The sequence below is a fragment of the Stegodyphus dumicola genome, chromosome 9 (assembly GCF_044657685.1).
Source record: "Stegodyphus dumicola isolate Sdum_Otavi_A_Nest chromosome 9, ASM4465768v1".
NCBI lineage: Eukaryota > Metazoa > Arthropoda > Arachnida > Araneae > Eresidae > Stegodyphus > Stegodyphus dumicola.
This window is the reverse complement of record NC_140776.1, coordinates 137,898,114-137,920,090: the sequence shown is the minus strand read 5'-3', so window position 1 is coordinate 137,920,090 and position 21,977 is coordinate 137,898,114. Positions and strand designations below refer to the sequence as shown.

The 21,977-nt window shown below is 37.0% G+C and overlaps 1 protein-coding gene across 3 annotated transcripts in view; it reads left to right on the top strand.

The window, feature by feature from the left end:
- LOC118205585 (mannan-binding lectin serine protease 2-like) overlaps positions 1–21,977 on the top strand; it is a 232,465-nt gene that overhangs the window by 185,634 nt on the left and 24,854 nt on the right. For 2 of the 3 annotated variants that reach the window (XM_035377883.2, XM_035377878.2), the window contains exon 4: positions 13,249–13,671. The exons of the other annotated variant lie outside the window; for it this stretch is intronic. In XM_035377883.2, coding sequence (XP_035233774.2) covers positions 13,249–13,671 — 423 coding nt within the window. The remainder of the gene's footprint in view (positions 1–13,248; positions 13,672–21,977) is intronic. 3 annotated transcript variants of the gene reach the window in all.

The following is a 21,977-nucleotide window of genomic DNA, read 5'->3' as shown; positions in this document are numbered from 1 at the left end:
TTAGGGCTTCGGTTCAGGAACCCGTGTTTACTGGTCTGCGGCCACCTAAAGGCCAGTTTACATCTCTCAGAGCAGCTCGTAGCGAGCCGCTCGTCTGGGCGTTTCGAACCGAGTGAACGGACCTGTACCCTGATAGATTGTTTACACCAATCAGAGTGGACTGACAGGTGACAGGTGACGGAGGACGGGGACGCCTGGCGTATAACATAGTAAACAGGCATATGTCCCACGTCCTCCAGTATCTCGAAGAAGCAACTCGCTGGAGCCCCGTGAGGCTGCACCAGGCGTTTACATAGCCATACAGGGGCTAGATGTCGGGTAGTTTTTACATAGGACGTTGTTAATAACACAAAGTAACTTAAAAAGAATATAAAGGATAGCATTAAAACACTCATATAAGCTGAAACACATAGTTATACAAAATTAAACCTAAAAGCATAAAAACACACTCGTAATTACGTAACATAAAGACATAAAAACACACACGAGAATACATATCATGACACATTGAATACATATGGAAACACGTAGAGCACATAAATGCAAATATTACACACAGAAGAAACATATGAGACATAGTAAGATGTGCGTAAAGCAGTAGCGCTGTGCGGAAATATGCTCAGTTCCCATAATACATTATGTACATACTTTCATTAGGGGCTTCTGTTGCATGAATTACATATTTCGTTGCATACACTACATTCGTGCATTGTACGGATATTATATATTTCGATTAACGATAACACATCATTCCATTGGGTGCCCAGTGCTTTACACTGATAAACAAGTCAGTAACATTGTTTCTGCAAGTTGGTGGCTATTGAAAGCAGATGTTAACACGAGGCTCAAAATTGAATGTGGAATGTGTATTACAGAATATGTACATACTGCGAATATCTAATCGTTGAGTACATTGTCTGCAGTGCTATGCTACTGTGGCTTGCAAATGTCTTGCCCTAGGGCGTTAATTTGCTGTACAACTGCGCAGATACTCCTTATAGCTGGCGGGTGTTTGATTATGAAACGATAATAAAGTGTTCTATCATTCATTGGATGTGGTAAGTGGTGGTTTGTTGTTAGACCGCGGTCAAATAGGTAGTGCTCGGGAGAACCTAGCAGGCCACAGACACAATTGTCAGATGCTGAGATGCCATGACGCATAAAATAAGATGGAAATGGGCCATGACCCGTTATGTACTGTGTCAGTGGAGCTATTGTTATAAAACGTTCCGTGTCTACCTTTGGTAGGAAGTTATACGTCCTTCTCCCTTTGCCGCCACTATTCCATTCTTCTTGCCACTTTTCTTTACAGATATTACGCAGAATTTTCTTGAGGTGTGAGATGGGGGTAGGGGCTCTTATAGTTTGAGCGTGGATGTTGTTGGCAGCCTCATTAGCCAGTCGGTCTGCGACGTCATTCCCTTCGTTGTCGGAGTGTCCTTTCACTCATACCATGTTAAAGAGGGCTTGATGATTATTGCGTAAAAGTTGCTGTATATCTATGATGATGGGTGAAGTGTGGTGATGATCCCTGAGTGCGTGTAGCACTGACATGCTATCTGTGTAAAAAGTCGCATTGGTAAGGGAAAGGTTGAGGGCATGTCGTAGCGCATTCAATATTGCTAGTGCCTCTGCTTGGAAAATACTATTGCTGTTAGTGAAATGTCCTTTCCATTCCTTTACTAGTGTGCCATGTTCGTAGTGAGCAAACGCGCAGCCCACTCCCTGATCATGTTTTGATCCATCAGTGAACAGTTGTGTAATCGCAGAGGAAGTGCGTTGTCTGGAGTGCGATTGCTGATGTTGGATTTTGACATGGATCCCTCTACCTTTGATGGCAGGGTGGATGTGTTGCACACTGCCAGGGAGTTCGTAGTCTGTTGTTCTGAACGTAATTCCTGCATATGTGGCTTCTTGTCTGCGATGGGTGATTCGTACATAGGTAGCCTCTGCCTCTGCCTTTATGTGTAATGGCAGCAGGCCTGCAAGTATCGTGGCGGCGCTGGACGCTGTTGTGCGATAACCTCCGCAGATGTTTAATGCAAACGGCCGTTGAATTGTGGTCAGTAGCTTGGTCTTTCGGCTGCTCATTGGTTGTGCCCATATGACTGCTGCGTAGAGAATTATTCTCTCTGCCACTGTCAGATATAATAGTTTCCTGATATGGGGGTTTTGTCCCCAATTTGTCCCTTGAAATTGCCTGGCTTTCCTTGCGATGGTCGATGTTTTTGTACGTATTTCTTGGAGGTGCGGTAACCAGGTGAGTCTTTGATCCCAAGTGACTCCTAGATATTTAATCGTCTTCGTTATTTTTAAGTTCTTGCCCAGTAGCTTTATGCATGGACGTCTTGTGGGATTTGTGCCAGGACGTGGAATTACGATGGCTACGGACTTTTGTCGAGAGATGATTAACTTAAATTTATTGCATAGGTCTGTGAATATCGAGCAGGTTTCTGTGGCATTCCGTTCCAGTTCATCTCTTGTGCGGCCAGACACCAGAAGGGCTACATCGTCGGCGTATGCTATGATATCTGTGTGCAAAGGCCATTCATGTTGTAGTATGGAGTTAAAGGTGATTATCCAGAGCAACGGACCGGCGCAAGAGCCTTGTGGACACCCTCTTTCCTGCCGCTTGATAGTGAAACCATTGTTGTTGGCTACTATGAGGCTACGTGCATGTAGATAGTCCGTGATGATGTTAAAGATGTTTTTGGGACATTGTGCCTCTCTAAGTGCTTGCTTTATAGCAGGCCACCAGAGGGTGTCAAAGGCGCTTTGCTGGTCCAGGGATATGAATGCCGTGTGAAGATTTCTGCCTCTATTTTGTTCTATGCTATCTTTAAGATGACTCAGGGCATGCGTGGTTGACAAGCCAGTTCGGAACCCGTATTGCCGTGGGCTGAGGAAGTTGGTCTGCTGGAGATGGAATTTAAGTCTGTTTACCAGTAATTTTTCATAAATTTTTCCCAGAGACGAAAGTAGGCAAATTGGCCGAAACGAGCTTGGGTCATCTGGGGATCTCTGCTTCTTCAGGAACAGTACCACTTCTCCTTTTTTGAAAGCAGTTGGGAAGATCTGGTATTTTAAGAGCTTGCTGAAATATTTCTCGAAGAAGGTAGGGCGGGATGTGTAAGCCACCTTTATTATTGCATAGTCTAGACCGTCTGGTACCGGAGCCTTTTTTATGGGAAGAAAACGGAAGATTTGCTGTATTTCAGCTGAGTCGAAGGGAATGTCGTCTGGTGTGTTAGGAATGGAATGGTTGTCCCGTATCTTCTGTTGTTCTGTTGAGTCATCATCCGGGTTATCTGCTGGGAAGACTGCATTAAGGATAGCAGATGCTGTGGTTTCTGCAAGATTGGTGGTGTCTGAGTTATTGGCTGATTGGGCATAAAGCTGGTCAGGCTTGTAAACTTTATTTGTAGCTAGTTTATGCAGGATTCCATAGACGTTGGTATTAGCTGTGCAAAATTTCCGCCAGCTATTCACTTTGGCTCGTAGTATGCATTTTTTATAATGCGCCCTTTCCCTGCGGAATGTGGTCAGCAATGCCATTTTGGTGGCTTCGTCCATTACACCTCGGAGACGCCGTCTTAGGGCTCTGCACTTTTGCCGTAATTGGCGTAGTTCCTTAGTCCACCAGCATATGCCTTGTATGCGTTTAGCAGTGCGAGTCTTCAGGAGCTTGTCGCAAATACATCGCATTGTATTGAGGAGATGATCTGTGTAAGTGTCTAATTCCTCTGGGCTATTTATTTGGTCTATTACTTCTTCTTCACTCTGTAGGGTATCCAAGAAAGCCTTTGTTAATGCACGCAGTTTATTGCCGGGGATCTTGTAGCGCTTAAGGATAGTGATGCTTGTGTCGGTATTAATTGCAAAATGGATATATTTATGATCAGAGCAACTCTCGTCGTCTGTGACCCTCCAATCTGTTATATTGTTGGCTATGTTACTTGTAGCTATTGTTAAATCAGGCCATCCTTTGTTGTATGAGTTGTCGAACGTCGGTGGGGCATTCTGAGTATTTATTAACTGTAGATTGGCTGTCATTATAAATTCTTCTAACGCTGTTCCTTTCGGTGAGGTATCTGGGTATCCCCAAATGACGTTGTGCGCATTTAGGTCTCCACTTATTACGTGAGGAATGGTAGTATGTTTTCTGTGTATTTCTGCTATACTATCTACTCTATTGCTGATGTCTTCTGGTGGAGAGCTGTAGACGGATGATAGGATAATCTGAGAGTTATTATAATTCAGAAGAATTGCAACATGATCTCGTGCCTGCTTGATAATGAGTGGGGACCATTGTGGATTACAACAAATGATCGCCGCTCTCGGGGGTAGTTCGTTAAGTTGCGCTTTCCGCTGGAAGATCTTCCATGAGACTGGTAGGCAAGCTATTGCGCCGTTTCTGCAGTAAGGCTCTTGGAGAAGGATGATATCTATCTCATGATCGAGGACATGCTGCACTAGTTGCGTATTAGCTGCTTCTGCCCGTTGGAGGTTAATTTGCGTGCATTTTATGGAGCCTGCTGAGGAATGAGTTATCAGGTTGACTGGGTTGTCGATATTTCTCGGTAGGATCTCTTGTGAGATAGTGTTGCTATCTTGAGACGCATTAGGAAGTAATATAGCATTGGTAGGCTGCTGAGATGTTATAGCTTCAGTATTGTGTGTTGTAGACGGCTCTCTGGTACATCGGGCATTCCGGGTGGTATGCCGGATGTTCAAAGTAGTAGGAGATGCCGTTGCGGTAGTTACAGTCCCCGCAATTGATACAGGCTGGTGACTCTGCTTGACAGACTTTGGTGTTGTGCGACCCAGCGCAGAAGGCAGAGAACTGTTTCTTGCTGCGGCAGAGATCCTGGGAGTGCCCGAATTGCTGGCATCTATAACATCTACGGATTCCCAAGAACTCCGTGATAGTATGAGCCTGCCATGCTGTGAACAGACGTCTGATGTTGATAGCGATTCCAAAGCTCTCCGTGGTACACTCGAGAACCCATTTGACTCTGTTTGCTCGGCGCTCTTTAAGTCGGAACAGGGGTTTGTATACTCTTGCTGATAGACCTGCTGTTGCGCTGAGCTCTGCGATGAGCTGTTCTGGTTTAACATGTTCTGGAACATTATGGATGGCTATTCTCGGCTGCCTCTTTTGCCTGAGACGAACCTCTGCCTGGACCTCAGCTTTTTTGATGTGCTCCTGTAACTTGAGTACCTAGTACCTCCTCGTTTGTATTACAAAAAAACTTCTAGTCCGCCTTTTGGAGCCGGTTTGATAGCGTTGACGACAACTGGGATCTCACTAAGTGGAACCTTTTCCTGTAACTGTGTTCTTAGATTACGTGGATGGATACTCCCTAAAGGGTTGATGATCAGACTGGGCTTACTGAACTGTTTAAGCACTGCCGCAAAGGTTGGTTTCTGGGGCACAATCGCTGATGGTGTTGTCGCTGACTTCAAGTGGCTGTGCCTTTCCCCGGTGTTCCTGGGAGCCTGAGTAGTTGCTGTTACTGGCAGGGAGTCCGTGTTTGTACTTGAAGTAACCACCTCAGGGTAAGGGGTGTTAGTGCCAGTGGTACAGCGCGGGATTAGAGAAGTGTTCACGTCTTTGTTGACTACCTCTGTTCCACGTAATGCGATGTCCCGAAAGATCTCTAGAGTGGCTATGAGGCGTGGTAATATATTTTTATTATCTCGAACTGTCAGTTGAAACTAAGTGATTTGGCAAATCTAGATCACTGCAGTGTGTGGAGGTACGCATTTCAGACATACTGCATTGAGTCTATAGTATGAAATCACTAATGATAAAATAAAAATATAAATTATTTTGCTATTCCGCAGAGTCACTAATTGCTATCGGAATCTTTAAAATTATGCACTAAGTCTCTAATTTCGCTGTGTAGACTATCTCACTGAATGCTGTAGAAATCTCTATATTATGGCAATTAGAGGCACTATACTGAGCACTAAATTGTGGCACTATAACAAGGAACTATCTTAAGGCACTGTAATCTCTATATTAAAGCACTGCTGTTGAAGTCTTATATTAGGAAGCTGTTGAGATCTCTATATTAAGGCACTGAGTCTCTAATTCACTGAATACACTAAATCACAAAGCCACTGCGTAACTGTAGTTCACTTGAGCAGTGCTTAAAATTGAGCCCGCAGGAAGAATTAGAATGTAAAGTGCACACAAATTATCACTTGCGCAGAACTTGAAACTGAGCACGTAGTGAGAGTTACAGTACACAACACAGCAAATGTGTGATGGAAATAATTAATTATTAATGCACAAAAGTTTCAGTAAGCACAATAAATAGCAGTACACATGATATTTTGTAAGTATACACATATATTTACGTGATAAACACGTAAACCGAGAGGTTGTAGTGGTATGCCAGAGCCCCGAAGAATGTTAATAAGTCAAAGATAGCAAAGAAAAGAGATGAGTGATGAAAAATGGGGGAGAATGTAAGGAATAGCTGAAACGTGAACAGAAGGAGAATTGCAGGTGCAGAAAGAGTAGTAATAGGAGAGCCTGGACACCTTAAAGAGGTTGCGGGTTTACAGCAGGAAGAATGTGGAGGTGTTTCCACACTAGAAGAAACTGTATTAAAAAAAAAAAAAAAAAAAAAAAAAAAATTCTAAAAATACAAGTGTATAGTTGCAAAAATTGCTCGGAAAAAAAAGAGGATTAATTAAAATATAAAAACAAAGTGTGAGGAGGGGGTGGGGTGGAAAGAAAGAGGGGGTCAGCAAAAGAAAAAAAAAAAGAAGGTAAAGTGTCAAGAGGGGAAAATGAAAAGAGGGCGCTATCTAATGTAGTTAAGGAGAAAACTTAGAAATTAAAAGGGAATAACAGAATATCAAGGGGATGATAAGAAGAGTTTGAGGCCGCTAAGTTACATAGAAGCGAAGTTATCAGAGAAATAAAAAGAAGGGAAGTCAGTTAAAGGGGGAAAGAAGAGGGGAAAAGGCTTGAAGACAGCTTAACTAGAAAATCATAGAGGAAATAAAATTAATGTTGGATTACACATTAATACAGACATTTTAATAGGAGAGAGAGAGAGGTAAAAAAAAAAAAAAAGGGGTTAGAAAGTGCAAACACAAAATTATTAAATTTATATCAATAGTCAGTAATTTATACATAATACAATCAGTAAATTTCATTAATCAATAAATTTACATCTAAAGAGTATAAAAAGATTGTAACATAAACATGAATGGGCGAATAAATGACAAAGTTGAAGTTCGAAACATAAACAAAGCCGCGCGGTAGGTGGAGGGGAAAGGTCGTTGTTAATATGCTAACCCTGAGGGGCTTCTTGAGAAAACAACAACCTTGCAACCCCTGCGTCGAAAAATTCGACTTGGAAGAAGTTAGTAGGGGGAACACGAGTTACGGATTATAAAAAAACACAAAAGTGTGCATAGCAGATGAACATAAATTCAAAGCAAGGGTACCGAAATAAAGAGTACAAGAAGACCTACTTTGCCGAGGATAAATGATGATGATATTCCAAATAGAAGCCAAGATATCCTAGACGAAATCCGCAAAAATGACACTTTATGGACTCTAATTAAAATAATTATAACTCTGCTTAAACACACACCACAAACACAATTCTTGCACCGTTAGAAAGCGGAATGCGTCAGCTTTCTCCAGATATCTGTGTTGAGAACAGAAGGCAATTTGGTCGCGAGTAATCACTTAACAACGACAGAGCATAAAGCAGCACTTCAATTTCTTCTTCCGGTTCTTCATTCAAAAACATAGGTTCATGCGTAGACAATGGATGAGAATTTAAAAATTTCAATAACTCCGGAATTATAAGACGTAGGAACACAAATCAAGCATCAAAATTTGTAGCTTGTTGAGACCTTTACGATGTTACTAACTTTGTAGACACACGACAAATATTACCGCGGTTATAACTCGTTCAACGAGGAGCTCCTAACACCGTATTCGCTTGGGGACTAAACACCGGGGGTCCTGCAGAGTGAACTGACAACTCGCCTCCGTTTGTTTACGAAATGGATACCGACATGGCAGCTACAGGAAAGAATATGCATTGAACATACATAGATGTTCTTTGGCTGCAGTGCTTGAAGTCTGCGAAGCAGTTTCAAACGAATTCATTTCTGCTCTTTGGAGGAAAAAAAAAAAAAAAAAGAAGAAGAAGAAGAAGAAAAGGAAATGGGTACGCGACTGAGTAGCTTGCCGCGATGAATTAGGAGTATCAAATGAACTATTAAATGAATTTCGGACGAGAATGTCCAAGTTACAAAAACGTTATTGCATATCAGATACAAGAATTTAAAAGAAACTCAGTTTGAGAGACGTTATTTAGTCAACTGTGGTTATTGAAATCCAAATTAACAAAGTTTTTCTACTATATACAACTGTTTATTTACACCTAATTAATCATTTACAAAATAATGTAAAAGTAATAATGTGTTTTATTATTTATTAATAGAAAGAATATATTTATTCATCCAGAATCCACAGAATCAGTAGCTCTCTGTGCATGTAATTAATTATGCAGAGATCTGACTGGAACTGTGCTATTTCTAGAGAAGAATGCAAAATTAACACGTGGAATATTTATTCAAAGCTACCATTAACACGACAGAAGTAAACTGTCTAATATCTACCTAATTATTCAGAAAATCTTAAATAAATAAGAAGTAGCAGAAAACTTGGGAGCATTACATATATTACCACAGGTAAAAGAATATATATATTGTGACATAGTTCCAACAGGAAAATATTTATCGCAAATTGTTCTAAATTCATTGGATCCTACTGAAAATGTGTTTCTGGACAACACACAAAGTGATATCAACAAAATTAATAATGGTTAAATATAGCGATTATACTTTACTTTTAAAATGCTAAAACGGATAGTTTAAGAAGATTAGAATTCATCTAATATAATTTGTATAAATTTTAATACAACATCAGTACTTGCACTCCCACATCCAAGCTGAACATCTTTCACATCCAAGCTCAATTGTAAAGAATTATAGCCCAGAATGTTTTTATACAAAGCAAGAAATTTAAATATCCCCAATAAAACAGATCTACATATTTTTTTCATAATTCCATTTTTAATTTTATAGCTTATAATATCATATATTTATTGCATCCTCATGTAGGGATGCTTGTAAAAAATGAATATAAGCTCACATAATTATAGAAGTATGCAAGATCTTAACGAAGCAGTGAAGTGCTCCCTAAAACACTTCATAAGATGCGTATGCATTAAAAAATGATATGGTTTGGTTATCGCTTAATCTCGGCATTATAGAACTTACTGCCACGACGTCCCTGCGAACGCTGCTCGGAGTAACTGCCCGGAGAGATTTATCAACAGGTTCAAAGTAGAAACGGAAGCGCTGACTCATCTCCCCTACGTTTTAAGACTCTTATTATATCAGAAGTAACGTCATTGTCCACAGTTACCCCTTCCACAATTTTTTCTGGTAGATATTTTAGTAAAAATGACGTCATAAAATATATCTCATGGACCTTATAAGAAATAGACTAACCCAGTGGGCGGGGCGTGCGTCACTGACATGTCGGCAAGAAAGAGTAGGGACGATTTGGTTTACTTTAACACTGAAACCTATGGCGTTTGTATCACACAACTCTTTTTCATTATTAAATGTGATACGTTGTATACTGATGAGATTATGAAAGCCACAGTTTTTTCCAAATAGGATTTAATATATCTCATTAAAGCACTTTTTTCTGCATTTCGCGCATTTTTTTCACGCATAATTCTTGTACAAACATCTTTACTTTGGTAAAACGGTAAAAACTCTAAGCACAAAATTTATGAACTTAATTTTTCGTAAAAATAAAGTAAAATTAAATAAGATTGATAGTACGTGATGCTTTAAAATAAATAAGGTAAAATTAAACAAGATCTTATATATATTTTTTTAATTTAATGAACATTTTCAGGCAGTGATTTTCTAAACTATAATAACATTACAAAACGGTCATATTTATTATATGATCATTAAATTATTAACATTAAAGTGGATTAGTTATTTTAATCTTTCATAAAATTCGGAGCATAAAATTTTCTGAGCGTAATGAAGAAAAAAAAAAAAAAAAAAAAAAAAAAAAAGATAAATTAAATCTAGAAGCACTCTTTTTTTAAAGTTTTGTGTGTTACCTATATTTATTGAATATCATGTTCTTTGCCCGTAAACCACATACACTTGAAAACTGCATATCTTCAAAATTTCCGCACTGGAGATAAAACTGTTATTTTAAGCACAATACTCGCTCTGAACTCGTTGAGTTTGTTAATCAAAAATTCATTAAAGTTTTACAAAATATGAAATAGATTAAAACAAATTCGAAATTCGGCCGTCCAGATGCCTATGTTGGGGTGGAGGATTACATTATTCAAAATTTGATGGCTCTAGATACTGTCGTTTTTGTCACAGTGCGAGAAACATACATGCCTGCATATTCATTATTTAATCATCATGCAGATTCTTCATTATTTAATTTCTTTACATATAATACAGGGCGATAATATTTGGTAACAATAATTTGCAAGGAGACACGGACATTTATAGTAAAACAGCACAAAATGCCGCTTCGAAACTAACAGCCTTTCTAGGCTACCGCCGCTTTGGGCTAATAAATTAAATTAACAGTAAATAAAAAATCTTGTGCAGAACTAAAAATAAATTTTAAAAATAATCAGTATAAAATACAAGCAAAATTAATTATTACGGTTAAATACAATTTTAATATTAGAATCAAATGTATAAAATTTTTAAGGAGTCAAAAGTCTTTATCACTATGATGTATTATGAAATATAATTGAAATAAAACTCCTTTATAGAAATTGTGCTATAATACTCATCTATAATTTTAAAAAAGTAGCACGATTTAGAATTTTAAACAAAACTTTCGAAAATTCGTTTTTAAATATTTTGGTATTTTTTACTTATTTACACCAATAAAAAGCATAAAAATTGCAAGAGAAAATTGCTTGTTTGAAATTTCCTATTAGTTCAGGTTTAAAATATTATTTTCTAAAAGAAGTAGTTACAAATTTCCTTACAGCATAGGAAAAGCTAAAAAAATATCCAGTCCTGAAAGCATGCAATAGCTTTATAATTATTTGGAACGTTAATTATGCTTGATAAATATGCTAAATTTTTAAAAATCAATCTCAATTTCAAAAATAAAAATATGTAGAAATTCTAATTTATGAAATGAGGCGCTACAACCAGCTTTTTCTTGACAATTATACACGCTGCTTATAGGCAACCAATGTTAAATTTCTGCAGGTCGTCCTTACTTCTCCGGATGTGATCAAGGTGACAGCCGGCAACGCCTCAGACAAGGGAGAAAACCCGTTTGGGTTAGTCTATTTCTTATAAGGTCCATGATATATCTACTTTTAAATATATTTGTTTTAAGCCAGTATAATTTGCCTATCCAAAAAGGGCCGTGGTCTCTAACGTAACTTCCTGTAAAAAGCAGAAATTCTGAAACAGTAACTGTTTCAGAATCTAAGGAGTAGAAGGAAAACGGCTCAACTCTTCCACAATACGTATTTTTATACTACTACCAACAAAACCTTATAAGCTTTTATACAAGCGTTAGTACCCCTGGATTGAGATACCAGGCTGCTTTCAGCAGAACCTTTTTAAAATGTATAAAGTGATTTTATAAACATAAATAAATCGTAGCTTATAGATGCTTGCAAAAAATATTACTTTTATTTTTTTCGAAAAAATTAATTCATGCATCTGACAACAACGATTTTTAAAAATGCGCATTATATCAGAATTTGGCATTTTCATCTGCAGAAGAAGAGAAAAATATTCGTTTACTGAAAGCTACTGTTGTCTGACATGTGAATTCAGTAATCGGGAAAGCTTTCCATTACTATATCAGAGGAACTGAGTATTACAGGAAGATATAGTCTACTCCATCCTTAAAGGATTACCCAAGATTAATAGGTAATAATAAAAACACGTATAAAAACTGTCAGGAATACACGTATAAAAACTGACAGGAAAATTAGTGATGGCGCAATCAAATCTGGGATTTAACTGATCTCATATTTAATAGATATACTGAAGGATATGCTGATGTTATTAATGCTGCTTAAAAGAGCTATAAAATTCTGTAAACAATGTTAAGTAACCGTAATTTTTTTATTCCCGAAATCATCTGAAACACTATCAACATTTGTAGAAGTTCACTGATTAATTTCTTCATAAAATGGCAAACTCACTTGGCAAATTTCTTTATAATTTATTGAATGCCTCCGTTTTGGGCGGTTTGTTCACCTTTCAGAGAAATCTTTTAGTGCAAGATTATTTTACTTATCAAATTCCTATTTGTAGTAAGTTAACCATCATCTCCTAGATATGAATTTCACATTCTGTAATTAAGCGATCATTGGTTTACGTTATAAAATATTTATTTACTGTAATTCATGTTGAATGCTCTTACAATTTCGGGCTCATAGTAATAAATGATACAACAGTTTATCCTGATTCGCTAAACATTTAGATGAGAAATCACAAGCAAATTTAACCCACAACGAGGTTAATTCATATTTCACGTAAGAAGGTAATAAGCAACATTACTAATATGTGTTATTCTTTCTTGTTACTTTTGCTTGTACAGAATCCTGAGATTCTGTTAACTCCATAAGTTATTAGGACATAAAATATGTTTGTCCGTAACCACAGATCTGATTTTCTTAGAAACAGTATGACTTTTCACCAGTTACATTCCGGTTTTAATATAATTTAATAGAGCTTGTGTATGGTGCACTGCCATCTAAACTGCTGATCTATCTTAAAGTTTGCAGAGGTCTTCCAATCCTAATTTTCTGGAATATTTGTCAGGATTATCAGTTTAACATTTCAACTGTGATTCTGTATGGGTTCTTTTGCAGTGGCTTAAGATTAGATCCGAAGATATACAATATTGATAAATCTGCAGCTGAAGTCAAAGGTTTAATAACTTTTCAAGAAATATATATATGCTGACAGTTATAATGGTGAAAATTAATAGAATATGCTAGCTTACTTCAATAGTTAATGAGGAAATGTGTTACCAGCAATATCTAAATATCAACAAAAATCACCAAATCTAGTCCTTTATCTCCAATACAAGATTAACCATGCTACGTCTTCGTTTCCTCGTTTCACGAAATTTCAACTCAAGCATGTTTTGTTTCTTTTCAGGCTCCACCGTGAAAAAATTTTGCAATACAAAGCTACATGAAAGGGAAGGCTATATCATCTCCCCTGGTTACCCCCAGTACTATCCTGAGTTGGATGTGTGTTTCTGGAACTTAACGGCCGCGGAAGGTCAGACAATACTTTTGAAAATTCTTCATCTCCATTTAAGTCCAGCAACGGAAATACGTCCCACGGAATCGGACATAGAGTTGTACGGAGTCCTTGGCCAGCTCATCGCAGAGCCGATCATAAGATGTGACGATGATTCATTGACAGTATTAGAAGGAAACGTGAAGCGGTTATCTCTCTGTGGTGAAGCTATTGAAGCGTTGCAAACCCTTGAAGCAGATGCCAGTAATGGCCTTACCCTGAGTTTCAAGTCTGTGGCTTTCCGGCCTGCGAGCGGATTTCTGGTGTACTTTAAAAGTGAGCAGATATTTCTTTAACACATAAACTGTAACTGTTTATAACATGTTTTTAACCTTAGTAATTAAATTATATTCATGGTTTATTATGGCAGTAATGCTTGCTGACGCAAATCAGCAATTTACTACAACCAGCATCGCAATTACCAGAACTTATTCTTTTAATACACATTTAGTTAGGATACCGAGAAGCATTTTAAATTCAAAACAAATAAATTACGCAATGCCACTTTGTATTACGTTAAAATAAACGTGAAGTTTCTGCGTAAAGTCTAATGTTTCATAAATGCTCAATGTGTCAGTCTTTGCTATTACAGCAGAAATTTATGTCGTTGGGAATATTAACTGACTGGAATGAATAGACCATGTGTTTCGCGCATCACAGTTATTTAGGTTATGGACCAAAAAAATTCTTCAGTCAGCCAACCCACCATTTGGAAGGATACTTGTACATACTAGGAAGTTAGCTGATGCCATAGTTGAATGAACCTCTGATGATTATGTCTGTCAGCAGGATAATTATCCAATCCACAGACTTCTTTCTATAATATATCAATGAAAATTTGTTAGAAAATTAGGCAGGATGTAGAAGACAAGGACGATGACGCACTGACGCTGTGGCCATTACAACGTACGAGTTGAATCCTCGAGTGACGTTTTCTTTTGGAGTTTAAAGAGGACACTATCTTTGTACCTATAGTCCCCGTGAATCAACAATACCTTCTAAATCTCTGGCATTCTGATTCTGGTTGCCCATGAAGTTCTGGTCCTGAACAACATGGCTTGTTGCCAATATGCACCAACGAAAGTGGATACATTAAACATTTGTGAAATAGATTTTTTTTCAAAAGTTAAATTAAAATGTCAACAAATTTCAAAAGATGAGTTTATTTCAGGATAATAAAAAATGGCATCGGAAGTATAGCTTCTTAGTTAGTAATTTTAAAAAAAGTGCATGGAATTATGAATATTATTACTATAGTTATCATTATTATTTCACTACAAGCCAGCGTAGGTCATGCTTTCCGCTTCTGAAAATTTTCAAGTAATTTGCTTAATTTCATTTTCAGCCATTTCCATACATAGCGCCTGAGAAAAGTTTTAAGAAATTATTCAGTTTTATATTAGCCATTTTAAACACTTTTCTAATATATAGAAACTAGACTAAAAGTTGTGTAAAATTATTTAGTTAAATGATAATAATGATGAAGATTTCTAAAGGGCAAGTGAACGAAATTCACAGTTTCTGTTAGATATCGATAACCGCGATAGGAAATCTTCTTCAAGGCACAGTGTCTGTAAATTATTCAAATAAAGACAGTGATGTAAATGCTTGCATTACTATCCAAAAAAGTATCGGGAATGATGAAATGCCATTCACGATTTTCTCCGGAAATAACAAGACCATAAGGTCACAACTTTTTCAGCTCTAAATTTGTCAGAAATTATGTGGGGAAACTTGTGGTAATATTCTTGAAGTGTTAAGTGTTTATAATATTAAAGTTAGAAAATGTTAAATTGTTAATGGTAACTTATCCTGCATACTCGTGTGTTGTTCTTATCTGTTTTGTAGCTACTAACTTTCCCGGTGTTTCACATGAAGCATATGGAGCAAAGATCGAGCCCCAAATCGGAGGCCTGAAACAAGTTAGCTTTTACCCGATTCCTTCTTTTTTATCTGCCCTTGTCCATTCCCGTGTTACAATGGTGTGCTTTGGACATCGGTGATGTTCTCGAGAATATTTTCAATATTTTCTAATTTAAAGTCATCATATGCTTGTTACTCTGTTATTGGATGTTCTGAAAGAACTGATGCATCAAAAAATTAAAAATTAGGCCTTCATAGATACGTCATTCATGTATGTAAAATAATTTAAAGTTTCCTTTCCATTCGTACTGTTTCTGCTTTCTTTTTTTTTTTTTTTTTTTTTTTTTTTTATTTTGTTAGGATTTATTATAAAACTTAGATGAATTTAAAAATTTAGAATCAACTGTTAATTTCGTAAGAATAAGATAAAAGCTTATTTAGCTTATTTGATCACCTAAACAAAGGTTTCTCAACCTTTTTACATCTACCGCTCACTTTGTAGGTATTAAAATCTTCTTACCACCCATCGTAATTTAATTTAGCCCAAATGCAAAGTCATTTTTGCATGGAGTTTAATAAAAAATATATAGTTTAATTTATTCATTTATTTATATTTTGTGTGTATTTATAATGGGCAGATAATTTATATTCCTCGTAGCTGGGACTTTGATTCCAGCGAAATTATGTCGGTTAGAAACCCTTCATTGGTAGGAGAAATAGAAATTAATTTCTTGAGAAAGTTTCTCCTAGCCTCGCTCAATGTTAAATGTGATAATCCCATTATAGGTACTATAGTCGCTGAGCAACACCTAAGGGAAGTGACTTCGGATTTTATACGAATTTTAAAGTCTTTAATAAAAAATTGATGAAATCTTTTTACGGTTTCTGATTTCAAATGGACCAAGAAAACGAAACATATTAATCGACTTCGATTCATAATTCCATGCATCAGGCTTTAATTCATTTCCCCCTGATGAGTTCTGATTTGGAGTTTCAATAAAAGTCGATTAATTTTTATTTGTATAATTTTGCATATTTTCCCTTTCGCATTTTTATTTTTCGAGATTGTTCTACTATGAATGCTTTCTTTAATTATATTTGTTTTGATATTGTGTTAAACCTCTTACACACGGTCGCAATTATTATATTATAGAGGTTGATAGATATTCAATTTTGAAGGGTTGTTGTGCCGCGTGGCACAAGGGCTGATTGTGGTGATTGAATACGCCATCCCTATTGAATGTGGCCTCATCCGTGAACAACACATAACTGGGAAATTAACTTCACGGCCACTTTCTTGCAGAACCACTGTGCGAAACGCATACGTTCAGGATGGTCATCGGGGGGTGGAACAATAACTGAAACTTTGGAGACGAAGTGCGTAGAACGATTCGGCGCTCAAGATACGCTGGACACTGGTACCAGACATTCTTAATTGAGAGGCAATGGCACGCATGTGTGTCCTTGGATTACTCTCCACCGTATCCAACATACTTTCTTCCCTAACGAGCGAGCGAGTCTATCGTGACCTGCCCTCACTTGTCCTGCCACTTCTTAATGACCCGTAGTGTCTCAAATTTTGATGCAGACGTGAAAACAAACTGTGGTGTGGTTGATGTCTGTCGGAGAAGCGTTCTCGATAAATTCGTGCGGCTGGCTGGTCCATTACTTTTATCTATTCCATACACTAAGTGCATGTCTGCAAGCTCTCCGTTCGTATAGCGTTCCATGCTCTTCGTATGGTGCTTACGCAACGAATGAGACAATATGGTGCCTATGCACGAATGAGGCAATCGTCACTTTCCACTAGCACTTTCCTGTAGAGCGGCATCCGCATGAGCCAATCAACGCTCAGATATCATGATTTATCCGACCAGTCAACTGTCTTCCAATTGTCCATGGTCCGGTCTCGATGTTGCCGGCCCCACTATAGGCGTAGCTGACAGCGACCCTTGGTCAACAGAAGCACACGAGTGGGATGTCTGCTGCACAATCCCATATCCAACAGTGTCCGCTAAATTGTGTGTTTCAAAACACTTAAATTTGTATTGTATTGGGCTGTCAGCTAATCTACACTGTCTGACGACGATTTTACTGTACAAAGTAGGACAGTCTCCCACGTCCTTTTTCTTTGAAAACTCGTGGACGTCCAACCACCTTGGCATTTACTGCTGGTTTCACAGTAATATATCCACTACAAATACAACAACGGCGTAAATACAACAACGGCAGCTCAGCCACCCAACCGGTATAGTGGTTAGCAGCGTCGCTGACTGCCGTGCCGAAAGGCCCGGGTTTCCAATCTCGGAGAAGGCATGGATGTTTGTAAATGTTATAGTGTCCGTGTGGCGGCACTCTATATTTGCGTCGAGCGGGTAATCCTCTCGAAAGGGTGGCAGGGAAAGAGGGGTGCTGTCAATCAAAATTGAAGGCGGAACTGAACTAAGTCGCACTGTCACCTGTAAGGTACTCAAGGCTGTTGCCAACGAGCAGCGTAAACTTGCCCTCCTTACCACGAGGAGTTTCGTGGGATTGGGCTGACTGTAGGTCAGACAAATGAGCATTAGGAACAACAACAAAAACGGCAGATCATGAACAACCTACTGATCGTGCAATTTCGGAGATACTCATTCTGAGTCTTCGGGACATTACAGTCTCCCTCTATCAAATTCGCTTAGATAAGCAGCTTTTCTCATCACTCGCGAAAGGAAATGCAAGAATAATTCCTTACCCTCCCCAATCGCAGTTAAGTACCATTCCCACTTAATCACGTGCCGTCCACGTCATCCAGACGAGTTCAATGAAAAATGTGGGGATGGTCATAATGTTTTGCCTCGTCAGTGTATATTTTAATTTGCATAAGAACCGCACCACTCGCCTGCGCTATGGCAATATCTTCTCGAAGAATATCTAGAAGGTACTGGCTATGGCCCCTTCTGCTATATAACTTGAAGAATTAAAAAAAAAATATTACGTTTACCCTCATTTTTTGTTAAAGTATTAGTTATTAATATTATATTTGCATGCAGTTGCTATTTTATTACTATAATTTGTTATTGTTTTCGATGTGACTAATCTTAATTGTCGGCTCAGGCAAACAGCGTTTGAAGGTCATGTACCCGTGCACGTAGAACATGTAGCCGATTTTCGAACAAGTAAAGTTCATAAACTGCAGCAGATGGCATAGGTGAGGAATAAGGTATAACAATTATAGGCATAACAGGTGTTCATAGCAGATACTTGAGACGTCGAAAGATGTTAGGACGATGGAGACGAGGCGCTAGGCAAAACTACTGTTATAAGACGAGTAGAAAGTTTTTTTTATTGGGGGGGGTATAAATATTTACAATATAATTTTTTTGTGTGTGTGTATATTGCACATACAAATATATATATGCGTACTTTTTCATATTTTTTAGATTAAATACAAACACATACTAAACATAAAAACACCAACACACAGTGTAAGTCAGGAGAGCATTAGTTATTATGGATCGCAAGCGACCTTTTTCGATTAGCAGGGATATTGTAGTCGTAATTCAGAACTGGGATCATAGGATTTTGAACATTTGGAATTAAAGAAGGTTTCTGCTAGTTTGGCTATGTCTGAATTTCAGGTATTTTGTATTCACGGTGAATCTCGCTTGTCTGTTATCAGAGCGAGGCCACGAATTTCATCTTGGGAAATGAAGCAGCATTGCGCCTATCGTTGGCAAGAGCATACAGGTGACTGTACAATTTTACTTAATTCCGCCTTCAGTTCTGGAGAAGAGCACCCTTCTTTCCCCTCCACAAACCTCTCGAGAGGACTTTCGGCTCGCCGCATATTTAGGGGCCCCATACCGCACAGACACTATACATTTACAAACATTCATGCCTTCTCCGCGATCCGAACCCGGGCCCTTCAATGCGACAGTCAGAGTCACTAACCACTATCTCGGTTGGGCGGTACTACTATAATTTAATTTATCGATTCTATTTAAGTAGAACATTGGAATTAATCGCTTTGAAATGACATCCCTATGCTTAACACTGCTATTTAAAGGTATTCATTAATATTTTATGTTATGTTTATTGGGAACTGCTAATGCTTCTAAAATTTAACTGTGATAATTAAAAAACCATTTTAATAATGTGATCAATAATTCTTAGTTTAATTGCCGAGTGTTGCTTTTCTTAGTATATGTAAAACTGCATAAAACGGATAGAAGTACATGTCATTAGCAGTCTGACTGGGCCGATAAAAATGAGCGAGGCAGGAAAACTCATCAGCGAAATGGCTTCAATGGGTCTTATAGGGAGGGTTGCTGATAACCGTTCCGTTACTTCTAACCTCCTAGTTTTTTCATCACATCTCCTGGTAAATGACCGAATCTTCCGGTTTCTAATTTTAGCCTTTACTTAAGGAAAGTATTTTTTTGAGTAGTGACTGAAATTTTCTGGACTAATTAAACTTATATCTTGTAAATTTCATTTCCCAAAGTGATTTTCATCATAATTTTTATTATATTTCATTTCATCTGAATTTTCTGTACAGTATACGTAGAATTTTTTATGATATTCAACCAGTGTGTCAAATGATGTAGTAATATGAATATTACTACATCAAATGATGTAGTAATATGAATATTACTACATCAAATGATGTAGGAATGAAAATATTTGTATCTAATTTTGCTTTACATCAATGTATGGTACATTAATAAGTTTACCCACACACTAGTATGTACGTTAGTTATTATTTTATTTTCATTTTGTAAATAAAAGCATTGCTTCCCTATTCAGGATTTTCATATAAGAAATTTTATTTTATCCATTTCTCATATAAGAAATGTATAAAAGGAAATTAGCCGGTGAACGTAAAATTTATAATATCTGATTGAATATTAATATGTTATACATCAGAATTACAACATTTTAATATTTAATCAAAATATTTTAAAACAGTCTTGCATATAACTAAGTCAAATACTGAAGTTACGCTTATATATATTTATAAGTCCACATTTTAGAAATCCATTTTGAAAACTGGTAATGAGAATATAGCAATACCAGTGATGGAAAAAGGTGTAGAAATAGGCCAGAATTATAAAACTGTTTATAATTATTAAAATTATCAATTCATCTATCACATAGTCTTTAAATATTTTTCATAGCTTTTAATTCTTGCCAGTTTTTTTTTTTTTTTCCGGCGCTTCTAGCCCACCAGCAACCGAACGATAAAGCCGCGAAACACTGGTAGTTCGAATCCTATCGAACGATCTGACTGCATGGTCATTTTCGTGATTTTTCCAAAGCGTAACGTGGATACGATTTTTTCCTTAAATTTTTTTCCATTAAGGCAGTTAGCCATCGAGTGCTTTGCCATAATCAAATAAACCAAGCCAAACCAGCTGTTTAAATTTAAATTGCTGTTATATTATAGATGAAAAAATCTATATCTCGTTTTTTTAAACGGAACGTTGCTATTATTTGTATTATTTCTATACCTTACGTAGCATCTGTTGTCACTGTTAAAAATTTGTGAACGTTTCGCTTGTACAATTGTTTAAACATCTTTCAGCTTTAGCAGTATCTTAAGAGTATCTGTCTTATCTCCAAAGTATTTTTTCTAGGAGTATAGACGAATAACCGATATCAAATATGTCAAAATATCAGATTTGGTGACGATATGTTGAACAGTATGAATAGGCTTTTTTCTACCATACATACAAGCTTCATTTTTATATATGAAAAATGTTTGTTCCTTGAAATTATATTTAGTAATATTTTGAAATTCTATGTTTTGGAGAAACTTATCTGTCGAAATACACAAAGAGAAACTATATTAAAAAGAAATGATAAAAGCCGTATGAAAAACTTGGACTCCATTGGCATTATCTCTTTCTGATATCAATAGATGGCAGCACCACCAATCCGAACATGATTTATAGTGTGCTAATTAAGTTAAAGGGTATTGCCTTTTAAAATTTTAGCTAATTTCATTAATAATCATGCATTGTGTATAGAATATTTACAAAAACGGGAACATTTTTGCTGTTTGCGTATTATCTGCAGGGAAATAAATAATTTGACAGATACATTAAAGATGTCAATGTAGCCAATATTCATACTGATATTTTAATATAAGAAAATTCCATAAGCATAAGAAATTGAATGGATTTTTTAATTGGAAAAGCGAAGGGCCTTACGGTATATTAAAGCCATACCACTTGGTGCTTGGACTCAACGAAATGGCTATGTAGTCTTTGTTCCTGCTAAACAAAGAATTAACGTGATTTTATTGGATAATACAACTTTCATTACTGCTTATTCATTTATTCATTACATCAGGCGTCGATTTCTATTGAGCTTTGCGAATCAAAGTTTGCTTCAAATCAATCAATCACACTACAGTATCTGTTTGAAATATTTACATGAGACATACCTACCAATTTTTTGTTATCTCGTCCTAATGTTAAAATCGATGGATGCTACAAAACTGTGGAACCTGATGAAAATTTATTTCATAAAATAAATAAATAAAAAAAAGGAAAGCTTTATTCTTCTCTTAAGATTTTTTACGGGGATATTTTCCTCAGTGGAGAACAGATGGTGACTAGATTTGTGTTTCTTTTCAGTGTAAAGCAATTCCTGTGGGTTTTTATCAGTTCCGAGAAAAAACTGATTGAACTGAAAATGGACGCTGCATTTATAGTAGGATTTGAGAAGAAATTCTT